This window comes from Phocoena phocoena, chromosome 3 (genome assembly GCF_963924675.1).
Source record: "Phocoena phocoena chromosome 3, mPhoPho1.1, whole genome shotgun sequence".
Classification (NCBI taxonomy): Eukaryota; Metazoa; Chordata; class Mammalia; order Artiodactyla; family Phocoenidae; genus Phocoena; species Phocoena phocoena.
In genome coordinates, this window is record NC_089221.1 from 8148024 (window position 1) to 8160574 (window position 12551).

General features: G+C 43.1%; 1 protein-coding gene across 1 annotated transcript; it reads right to left on the bottom strand.

Moving 5' to 3' along the window:
• Positions 1-654: 654 nt before the first annotated feature.
• TAS2R1 (taste 2 receptor member 1) lies at positions 655-4533 on the bottom strand. Its single transcript, XM_065873228.1, is given in 3 exon segments — positions 655-733; positions 735-1240; positions 4444-4533. Coding segments are annotated over 3 exon segments (675 nt in total).
• Between the last annotated feature and the right edge of the window lie 8018 nt (positions 4534-12551).

A 12551-nucleotide genomic window follows, 5' to 3' on the forward strand; every position in this document is an offset into this window, starting at 1 on the left:
AGTTGATGGGACACATCACCATGGCACCTAGGATCTTGGCACCATGGAGCAGGTGAGCCTGCTTACAAGGACAGAGAAAGACAGCCTGTCCTCAGCTTCCTCTCTGATCTGATGAGGAAAAATGGTTCTATTGTCTGTGACTCTAACAAATAGTGCAGAAATAATATCCAGGTAGACAAGAAATGAGCAATCAGCGCTTCCAGCCAGGATAAATCATCTAAGACCAGGCATCAGACACACAGGGTCCCCACGACATTCGTGCATCTTTCTGCCATTACAAGTTCAAACATGTGCTTCCCTTTTTCTTTAAACTTTTTATTTTGAGATAATTGTAGACTCACATGCAGTCATAAGAAATAATACAGAAAGATCCCTGTACCACTTACCCAATCTTCAACAGTTAGGTAATATCTGGCAAGGGTTTTTTTTTTTTTTATTACATTGCTGTAATCCAGCAACATGCATTATGCTTTGAAAATCAGTGTAACCCTTTGAAAAAGGAAAGAATCCATAAAAATGTCTCAGGTTGGACAAATAATCTTTAGATGATGTTTTGTTTATTTATGAACAGACTTCTTCATTTGTTTAGGGAGGCATGGCAGGCACTGTTAACTCACTGAACTGCCAGTTTTTTGACTGGATCAAAGTTCTCTCTCACTGACAGCACTTTCTGTGGAGGAGCAATTTCTTTGCATTTTGTTTCATTTTAGGATTTCCTAAAATTAAGGTAATAGTGTCCAGAGTGGTATGAACCAACCCGCAAGATGCAGTACAGAAATATGAAGCTTCTAAAGTTGAAAATTTGAGAAAAGAGCAAAGCAGCTGTCATGGAGCGGCAGAGACAGAGGACCAGAAAGGACAGGATGGAGAGAAGAGTGCTGATGTGCACATGTGTGTGAGGGTTCCTGGGGCCTGTTGCTGTGTTTCTCATCTGTCAGGTGTGTCTCCTCAGGGAAAATATCAAGAGCAGAGAAGAAATAAGGAAGATAAGTAATGGCAATGAGAACTCATCAAAAAGAAAGGCAAACTGTAAAGCAGGTATTTCTTTAATTTGAGTGGTTGCATTTGGGGAGAAAAGGCCCAGGAAGTGTTCTTTGGAAAATATCTACCTATGTTTGCTGTGGAAAACATCCATGCCAGATGCATATAGCGGGGACTCAAGTACCAGCCAAGGAACCAACTTGAGTTTATTTTTGTGTATGGTGTTAGGAAGTGTTCTAATTTCAATCTTTACATGTAGCTGCCCAGTTTTCCCAGCACCACTTATTGAAGAGGCTCTCTTTTCTCCATTGTATATTCCTTCCTCCTTTATCAAAGATAATGTGACCATATGTGTATGAGTTTATCTCTGGGATTCTATCCTGTTCCATTGATCTATATTACTGTTTTTGTGCCAGTACCATACTGTCTGGATTGCTATACCTTTGTAGTATAGTCTGAAGTCCAGGAGCCTGATTCCTCCAGCTCCATTTTTCTTTCCCAATATTGCTTTGGCTATTTGGGGTCTTCTGTGTTTCCATACAAATTGTGTTTTTTTTGTTCTAGTTCTGTGAAAAATGCCATTGGTAGTTTGATAGGGATTGCATTGAATCTGTAGATTGCTTTGGGTAGTATAGTCATTTTCACAATGTTGATTCTTCCAATCCAAAAACATGGTGCAACTTTCCATCTCTTTGTATCATCTTTAATTTCTTTCATCAGTGTCTTATAGGCCTTGTTTTTGTATCCATTTAGCCAGTCTATGTCTTTTGGTTGGAGCATTTAAGCCATTTACATTTAAGATAATTATCGATATGTATGTTCCTATTACCATTTTCTTAATTGTTTTGGGTTTGTTTTTGTAGGTCTTGTCCTTCACTTATGTTTCCTGCCTAGAGAAGTTCCTTTAGCATTTGTTGTAAAGCTGGTTTGGTGGTGCTCAATTCTCTTAGCTTTTGCTTGTCTGTTAAAGTTTTAATTTCTCCATCGAATCTGAGTGAGATCCTTGCTGGGTAGAGTAATCTTGGTTGTAGGGTTTTCCCTTTCATCACTTTAAATATGTCCTGCCACTCATTTCTGGCTTGCAGAGTTTCTGTTGAAAGATCAGCTCTTAACCTTATGGGGATTCCCTTGAATGTTATTTGTTGCTTTTTTCTTGCTTCTTTTAATATTTTTTCTTTGTATTTAATTTTTGATAGTTTGACTAATATGTGTCTTGCTGTGTTTCTCCTTGGATTTATCCTGTATGGGACTCTCTGCACTTTCTAGACTTGACTATTTCGTTTCCCATATTAGGGAAGTTTTCAACGATAATCTCTTCAAATATTTTCTCACTCCCTTTCTTTTTCTTTTCTTCTGGGACCTCTATAATTTGAATGTTGGTGTGTTTAATGTTGTCTCAGAGGTCTCTGAGACTGTCCTCAAATCTTTTCATTCTTTTTTCTTTATGCTGTTCTGTTGTAGCTATTTCCACTATTTTACCTTCCAGGTTACTTATCTGTTCTTCTGCCTCAGTTATTCTGCTATTGATTCCTTCTAGAGAATTTAAAATTTCATTTGTTTTGTTGTTCATCGTTGTTTGTTTGCTCTTTAGTTCTTCTAGGTCCTTGGTAAATGTTTCTTGTATTTACTCCATTCTATTCCCAAGATTTTGGACCATCTTTACTATCACTACTCTGAATTCTTTTTCAGGTAGACTGCCTATTTCCTCTTCATTTGTTAGGTCTGGTGGGTTTTTACCTTGCTCCTTCATCTGCTGTATATTTCTCTGTCTTCTCATTTTGCTTATCTTACTGTGTTTGGGGTCTCATTTTCGAAGGCTGCAAGTTCATAGTTCCTATTGTTTTTGGTGTCTGCCCCCAGTGGGTAAGGTTGGTTCAGTGGGTTGTGTAGGCTTACTGGTGGAGGGGACTAGTGCCTGTGTTCTGGTGGATGAGGCTGGATCTTGTCTTTCTGGTGGACAGGACCAAGGCTGGTGGTGTGTTTTGGGGTGTCTGAGACCTTATTATGATTCTAGGCACCCTCTCTGCTAATGGGTGGGGTTGTGTTCCTGTCTTGCTAGCTGTGTGGCATAGGGTGTCCAGCACTGGGTCTTGCTGGTCATTGGGAGGAGCTGAGTCTTAGTGCTGAGACGGAGATCTCTGAGAGAACTCTCACCAATTGATATTACAAGGAGCTGGGAGGTCTCTGGTGGACCAATGTCCTGAACTCAGCTCTCCCACCTCAGAGGCTCAGGCCTGACACCCAGCCAGAGCACCAAGACCCTGTCAGCCACACAGCTCAGAAGAAAAGGGAGCAAAAGAAAAAAAAAGAAAGAAAACAAGTAAAGAAAAGAAAGTTATTAAAATAAAAAATATAGAAAAATTATTTAAATAAAAACAAGTAATTAAAAAGAAGAGAAGAGAGCAACCAAACCAAAAAACAAATCCACCAATGATAACAAGTGCTGAAAACTATACTGAAAAAAACAAACAAAAAAAACCCCTGAAAAACAAATGAACAGACAGAACCCTAGAACAAATGGCAAAAGCAAAGCTATACAGACAAAATCACACAAAGAAGAATACACATACACACTCTCAAAAAGAGAAAAAAAAAATATATATATATATATATAAAAAGGGAAGAGAGCAACCAAATCAATAAACAAATCTACCAATGATAATAAAGCCTAAATACTAAACTATGATAAACATAAAACCAGAAACAAATTAGATTCAGAAAGCAAACCCTAAGTCTACAGTTGTTCCCAAAGTCCACCACCTCAATTTGGGATGACTCTTTGTCTATTCAGGTATTCCAAAGATGCAGGGTACATCAAATTGATTGTGGAGATTTAATCCGCTGCTCCTGAGGCTGCTGGGAGAGATTTCCCTTTCTCTTCTTTGTTTGCACAGCTCCCGGGGTTCAGCTTTGGATTTGGACCCACCTCTGCATGTAGGTCACCTGAGGGCGTCTGTTCATCGCTCAGACAGGACGGGGTTACAGGAGCAGCTGATTCGGGGGCTCTGGCTCACTCAGGCCGGGGGGAAGGAGGGGTACGGATGCGGGGCAAGCCTGCAGCAGCAGAGGCCTGCATGATTTTGCACCAGCCTGAGGTGTGCCGTGTGTTCTCCCGGGGAAGTTGTCCCTGGATCACAGGACCCTGGCAGTGGCAGGCTGCACAGGCTCCCAGGAGGGGAGGTGTGGATAGTGACCTGTGCTTGCACACAGGGCAGCAGCAGCCTTAGCATCTCATCCCCGTCTCTGGGGTCCGCGCTTATAGCCGTGGCTCACACCCGTCTCTGGAGCTCGTTTAGGCGGTGCTCTGAATCCTCTCTCCTCATGCACCCCAAAGCAATGGTGTCTTGCCTCTTAGGCAGCTCCAGACTTTTCCCTGGACTCCCTCCCAGCTAGCCATGGTGCACTAGCCCCCTTCAGGCTGTGTTCACACAGCCAACCCCAGTCCTCTCCCTGGGATCTGACCTCCAAAGCCCGAGCCTCAACGCCCAGCTCCCATCTGCCCCAGCGGGTGAGCAGAGAAGCCTCTCGGGCTGGTGAGTGCTGGTCGGCCATGGTCATCTGTGTGGGGATCTCTCCGCTTTGCCTTCTGCACCCCTGTTGCTGTGCTGTCCTCCATGGCTCTGATGCTACCCCCCAGCACCCCCATCTCCACCAGTGAAGGGGCTTCCTAGTGTGTGGAAACTTTTCCTCCTTCACAGCTCCCTCCCAGCGGTGCAGCTCCTGTCCCTATTCTTTTTTTTTTTATTTTACAGTACGTGGGCCTCTCACTGTTGTGGCCTCTCCCGTTGCAGAGCACAGGCTCCAGACACGCAGGCTCAGCGGCCATGGCTCACGGGCCCAGCCTCTCCGCGGCATGTGGGATCTTCCCGGACCGGGGCACGAACCCATGTCCCCTGCAACAGCATGCAGACTCTCAACCACTGCGCCACCAGGGAAGCCCTGTCCCTATTCTTTTATCTCTGTTTTTTCTTTTTTCTTTTGCCCTACCCAGGTATGTGGGGAGTTTCTTGCATTTTTGGAAGTCTGAGATCTTCTGCCAGCATTCAGTAGGTGTTCTGTAGGAGTTGTTCCACATATAGGTGTATTTCTGATGTTTTTGTGGGGCTGAAGGTGATCTCCACGTCTTACTCCTCTGCCATCTGGAAGGTCCTGTCTGCGAGGCATCCTTTACAGAAAACTCTTTTTTGAAATCATCACTTGTGCTGTAATGATGTAGTACAATCGGCAACATAAGCCTCCTAACTAGTAGTTCTCCAATATGCAATTGTTGAGCGATTTAGGACCACCTAAAATTTAAAACAGATATTATATATTATATATTATATGTATATTAAAACATATGTGATAAAACACAAAGCGTGACAGACCATCATGGCAAAGTCATTAAGCTTACAAGTCTGTGTATACAGTAGGTCCAAAGCTTAAAGGAAGGTAATATAAGAGCCATTCAGCACCATTCCCATCAGTAGCCAACCATCTGCAGGACAATACAGGGCTTGAAACATTTTCCCTACTAGTTTTTCAAAACTGTGACAATTTTATGACATGAGCTGGTTGTTCCAGGAAAAAATGTAATGATAAAAGAGTACATGATTCAATTTACTGTTATAACTGTCTTATGGACTGTTTCTGGAAAAATTATGTGAGCGTTTATTAAAATGTATTCTGTGTGAGGTGTTATGCTAAACCAGGTTTTCTCCACCTGGACACTGTTGACATTTGGGGCTGGCTATTTAAGGGGGGTTGGTGGACGATGCCCTGTGCAGTATAGCATGTCTCCCAGCCTCTAAGCATTAGATGCCAGCAGTACACCATTTGCCCCAGGTGTGACAACCAAAAGTGATTCCAGACTTTGCCGAATGTTCCCTGAGTGGCAAAATCACATCCCACAGAACACCACTGTCTAAACATGTGGGGGCAAAGGTGGATACAACAGTTTCGGTCCTCAAAGCATTCAGAAACTAAAGGCAGATAAAAGCAAGTCACCTTGTACAGTGTGGCATAAAACGAAATTCAGTATTTGGAGAATTCACCGACAGAGCACAAAGTGGGGAGCGATTTATTAAACCTTTGTGGAATGGAAGCTTTTCCAACCTAGAAGTTGATCACAGTGGATCCCGCAGAGCCCCAAATGGGGCATATGTCCCTATGGATACTTGTTACTTTGTCCGAAGGTGTCCTAAAGGGCTCTTAGGATGAATCTCACTTTTGGAAAACTGGAAGGGAAACCATATGAAACCATTCGAGGTGAGAGCAGGTACCTAGGTTTCTTTGTGATCCTTCTCTGAATATGCAGTGTCTGTGCCACCTAGGACTCGACTCTGTTCTTTGTGCTACAACATTGATGAGTTGTAGGGAACAGCCATGAACATCTTCAAGGAGGCATCGAGGGAAGTTGTTCATGGGTGGGTCCTATGAAAATTGATCCAGGTCCAAGCAGGACGATCAGGATAAGCCTTGTTCTTCTCCCTTGGATGGAAAGAGAAGAATACTAAAAACTTTCCAATTTTACATTCTGCAGGCAGGAAAAGCAAAAAGGGCAGGGCATCCTCCTATGAAATGAGGAAGCCAGGAGCTCTCAAAACAGCAGCGACTACAGCTTCTGTGATTTCCCCATCAAAGCTCCGTCGTTGCGCCTGTCACTTTGCCTGCAAATGCTGGGTCCTTGTCTGTACCCTGCAGACTCTGGGAGGGCGTATCTGGGTTTTCTTCTCATCCCCAGAATTCCTTCTCCCTTTTGGTGTTTGGCAGATGGTACATTTTTAAGTAGAACACAACTCAATTATATTAGGGTCTCCATCGCAAAGGGAAGAGAAAAAAATATTACAAAGTCACTTTAAAAGAGAGCTTTTGTTTTCTAATTCTCTGTTCCTAAAAACGTCAGGTCACAGGACCAGCACGTGCCTCTTCCCTGTCGCCCCAGTCTTGCCATGACGTTTACACACTGAGCCCTTCGGCACGGTCTGCGCACTTCAGTTTCACAAAAAAGTCATGGTAACACTAAAGGGGGAAAATGTAAAAACAAATTCTGTTCTGAGTCTAGACCAGCAGCATCGTTTTTCAGCACCGACTCGGGCCAGCGGAGGTAACGCACAGCACACTGAAGACCTAAGGGAAATAACCATGCCGGATTCTACGTATTCATGTGCTGTTTGTCTTTTGAATTCAATCACCTGGAGGGGGTATTTGGTTCTCAAATATTCTATTATGACTTTTGCGAGAACTAGCTTGGGGAGTAGCAGTAATTCTTCATAGAAAACTGTATTTCACGTAGACCAGGTCTTCTGGCGCAGGAATCCCGAGGAGTAAAAAATAAAAATTCATGAGGCTTAAGCTACATTTTTTTTTCCATTCAATAATTTCCATCACCAGTCTCCTCAGTGAGCACACACAAAGGCTACTGAAGGCACATCAACTCGCCTGAGACGCGCACTGGTTCCGTGGAAGGATGGGGGAATAAGAAACGTCTGTCCTAGGTGCACAGCCTTCCTGCTGCTGTGGAACTGATGCCATACACACCCCAGAGGCTGCATTTCAGTGCTCGTGGGAAGACCTCCGAGGTCGCCTGGTGCAGCCTCCCCCTTAGAGTCCACCCCATCAATCAAGATAACCATGGTTGTTGGTTGTGCTCTTGTGCTAAGTGAGGGTGAGCTAAGTATTTTAACGAGCAATGCAACAAACCAAATATAGGAAAATGGTCCTGAATACAGAACCGCTTTGTGCTTTGAAGCCATTTGTTTTAGTGAGAGGGACACATCAGAGAATTTCTGACTCTGAGACGAAAAACGTACAAAAGTCTGGCCTCACCTGTCAGTCATCAGCTCGGAATGGTGACAGTTTTACATGGACAAATGGCTCCGAACAGATGGAACAAGTCCTGACGTGGAGGAATTCACATGATGATTACCCCATATTACCCTGATTAAATCTGCTCATTTGCACTCATCTGTAATGAGCAGTCATTAAAAGAGACAATACTAAATATTCTTGAGGCAACTGACAGGCGGAAAGGGTCGCTTATTTATATTCAAATTATTCAGCTCCTCCAAAGAAAGTGCTATTTTTTTTCACATGCAGTTAAATTGACATTGGCAAGCTTCTCACCAGGTAGAAGGCTATAATGATCATCCTTCTGCTTTCCAGCGAACACGGACATTTTACTTTGGGATTAGTGTCATCATGAAAGTGAGTGATAGTTTTAATACCTTTCCCAAGTGGGTCTTCCCACTTCATTATCAAGGGAACAATTCCTGCTTTAAGGAACGTGCATGTGTATTAACGTTATTGTATACTTAATAAGATTGTTCAAATAAGAAAGAAATAGACTCTGGGCAAACCAGGGCAGACATCCTTTCTGAACCTTCCCTGTAGAGAATAACTCAGCCCTTAGAAAGCCTATATGGAATTTATTCCATCTAAAATTCACAACATTTTGGTTGAAAAGCTCCAGAGTCTTTCAGACTAAGAATTCTTTAAATCCATTCATTTGCTTCTCTCCACTTGAATTTGAGGTTGATCTTTAGGACTAAAATCTTTGTCTTTAATATTCAGGTCACTCCCAGATGCTTGTCCCTTCTCTGCTCTATTTATCCTGGTAATATATTTCTGTGCTTTTGTGCTTTTCCTTACTCCTCTCAGTGTCCTGAAATTTACTTGCATTGAAGCAAATAGAATAATGGAGCCATGTAATACACTGAATTTGTCTTACACATAAAGAACTCAAAGTGCTTTACAAGCAAGAGTCCCTTGTTAGTTACAATGAGGAAAGGGATGCTGCACTTACATCACTTGAGTAACCGCTGGTTCTCACGATTTTGTCTTCAGCTCTGAACTGAGCTGGGGAATTTCAAATACTTCCTTGCTTCTTCCCTCCCTTCTCCCTTCCTCTCTCCCTCCTTCCCTCCGTATGTGTCAACACATATTTGTTAGTCATGTTATGACTAGGCACTATTCTAAGCATGGAACACATAGCAATGAACAAGACAGACAAAATCTCTGTCATCTTGGACATTACGTCTTAGTTGGGACGATGATAACTGAGCAAATTAGGAAATAAATACTTCCAGGTAACGCAGAGAGAGGTGCATTTTTAGAGAGCATGGTCAGGGAAGACAGACTTCTCCGGAGAGGAAGTGATAACTGAAAAGAGAACTGAACGAGAAGCAATCGTCTATAGATATTGAGGGAATGAGCATTCCAAGTGGAGAGGGCAGGAGATAGCAATGCCCCCTTGAATCAAAAAAAGAACTTGAAGTGTTCCAGAAAAACAAAGGCCCAAACTTTGCGATGCCTGCAGAGCATGAGCAAAGGGAAGAGCCCAAGGAGGGGAGAACAGAGGGGAAGGCAAGGCCAGATCATGGCAGGCTTCAGTAAGGACTAGGTTACATCCTCATGTGATGAGAAACCATTGCAAAGTTTGTGTGAGTGTATGTGTTTTGCAGGGGCAGGGGTGTATTTGTCATAATCAGATCTATGTTCTAAAACATTTACTCTGACTCTGACTGCTGTAAGAAAAGAAAAGAGAAGAAAAAAGGAAAGTAAAGGAAAAGAAAAGAAAAGCATTTCCTCTGGAGAACAGACTTGGGAATCAGGAAAGAGCTAGAGTGGGAACAGAAAGACCAGTCTGAAGGCTGCTGCGGTACACTAGGCAAGGGATGCCATTGCCCCAGATGAGATTGGTAGAATAGGGTGGAAAGAAATATCTGGATTTGAAATCCCATAAGATGGTTTTGATAGGGGGAGTAAGGGAAAGAGAGAAATCAAGAATACTTTGGGGTTGTTGGCATGCCCCATTGGTGACCAATGGTGCCATTTTTCAAGAAGGGAAGATTGGGGGGAAGTTAAAATCAAGAGCTCTATTGTAGGCATTTTCAGTCTTAGGTGCCTGTTCCAGGAAAAAATATTACTAACTAGTGGGTGATAAATTTGGAGTTTTGCGGGAGTCACAAGGGCTAGAAATATGCACTTGGAATTTACTTGCATGTCCATGAGGCTGGACAAGATTATGTAGGGAAGAGGTTGCCAACTGCAGTGTCCAAGTTATAAATAAGAAATTATTTTGTGTACTCAAGTCACTCCAACTGTTCTGTCTGATGCCATCTCTCTGGAGAGGGAAGGGTAATGAGAGCAGAGTACATGAGTTAATACTTGCAACCCTGAAATCAATCTTACCACTCACGGGATCCTAATCTCATTATATATGGCTGATTCTATTTGCTCTTTAATTTAGAAATACCACTCCTTTATTTACAGGGGAGATGGGTCTGGAGATTTTTCTGGTGCTATATTTGATCAATTTGATTATCCATGTTATGCTAGATTTATTAAAAAGTTGTTAAGCTTTTCTTATTTTCTATGCACCAGAACAATTTAAATTGCATGGGAATTATCTGTTTCTTGGGGAATGGAAAGAATTCGCAGTGAAAGAATCTGAAGCCAGAAGCTTTTGGGAAAGGGCAGAATCCTTACCATTTATTTAGCTCTTAAAATGCTAAACAATTGACAGACACAGTATCAATCTGCCTTCTTGACCACTCTATTGAATCAACATTATCTCCACTTTACAGATTATTAAATTGAGGTGCACAGAGGATTGGAAATTGCCCAGAGACATGTAGTTAAAAAGTAACATTTCCAAGATGTGGACCCAAATCTGATATTAAATACTATTTGTGTCCTTAAACATTAAGCATCACTTCCTCCCATGTTGAAGCTCAGTGACAGTGAAAATGCCTTTGAGCGGTTCGGGGATAAAGGTTGGACAACGGCTATTTTTGGCCTTCCCCACATTCATTCCTTCCTCTTTACCCTGACTTCCTTTGGAGGAACCAACACCCCCGCATCCATCTTTGTTATGTCTCTTATTTGGGGCTGTCCTCATCTCTGAATCCAGGAAGAAGCACATGACCAAGTGTTAACAGTTAACATAACCACTCACCTGGCTAGGGGAGATCCATTCAAGGATGAGCATGAGGTCTAAATTCATCAAGTCAGAACGAATTCCAGAATTTTTGATATAGCAGGCTGGGCAAAATAAGCCTCTCTGTCTGAGATAGGATGTTTACCTGAAGCTGCTGGCAGCCATCTTGCCACCATGAGGAGGGACCTGAACCTGCCAAAGAATGGATTCTATGCAATGAACATCAGTGCCCAGAGAAGAGAGAGCAAGACCAGTGCTCAGAACTCGTCAACCCCCAGAATCAGCCCTTATATACTGTTGGCCTTGACATTTAAATACACCTTTAAATTCCCAGTTTTTGCTGAAGAAATCTTGAGGTGGGTTTTCCTCACACTGGATGTACTATAATATAATAGCTGTGGGCTATATAGAAAAGCAGAGATGTGCTTTTCATTTTTCACATTTAAGAATTAGAGACAGAGAAGTGACTTTCCTACAGCCAGGCGTTTAGTGATATTCCTAGGACCCAAACCTGTGAAGTTAAAGTTGAGTGCTCTCTTCAATAAATGCAAAGTTTTTTCAAACATATTTGTAGGAGAGTTGTTTAGAAAAAATAAAAAATTCTTTTCTGAGGTTTCCCTATACATTTTTTCCCCAAATTTATTTATTTATTTATTTTTGCATGCGTTGGGTTTTTGTTGCTGCATGCGGGCTTTCTGTAGTTGCGGTGAGTGGGGGCTACTCCTTTTTTTTTTTTGGCAGTACGCCGGCCTCTCACTGTTGTGACATCTCCCGTTGCAGAGCACAGGCTCCGTATGCGCAGGCTCAGCAGCCACGGCTCACGGGCCCAGCCACTCCGCGGCATGTGGGATCCTCCCGGACCGGGGCACAAACCTACGTCCCCTGCATCGGCAGGCGGACTGTCAACCACTGCGCCACCAGGGAAGCCCGGGGCTACTCTTCATTGTGGTGCTTGGGCTTCTCTTGTTGTAGACCACGGGCTCTAGGCACTTGGGCTTCAGTAGTTGTGGTGCGCAGCCTCAGTAGTTGTGGTTTGGAGGCTCTAGAGCACAGACTCTGTAGTTGTGACACACAGGCTAAGTTGCTCCGCGGCATGTGACGTCTTTCCGGACCAGGGCTCGAACCCGTGTCCCCTGCCCTGGCAGGTGGATTCTTAACTACTGCACCATCAGGGAAGCCCTCCCTACACATTCAATGATTCCTTCCCCGTCACAAACTCACTTGAACAGCTCAGAGTTTTATTGTGCTATAGGAAGAGTTCGCAAAGCGTGAGGTTACCATATGGACCTCAGTTTTATTCACTCCACACTGCATAGACTGTCACTGGCGTTGAACACTGAATGGCTATACTTTGTTCAGAGGATGCATGGTCCTATAGACTTTAATCTGCATTGGCGTATCTGTTGGTTGCAACCATCAGACTGGACACATGGATGAAGATGCTGCATATGATCTTGAAAACCGTAGCGCGGTTTCTGCCCTGGTCCAATCTTGAATGGTTCCCTTTTAACCTAGGAGCTGAGACTCTTTCTCCTGCCCCACAGAGAAAGGATATCACTTAGGAATTACAATGAAATGTAATTGAAATGAAATGGTAGGACTGGGCATTCCGGGTTTTCATGCATAAAGACTTGTTTCTCCTTCTCCCTCT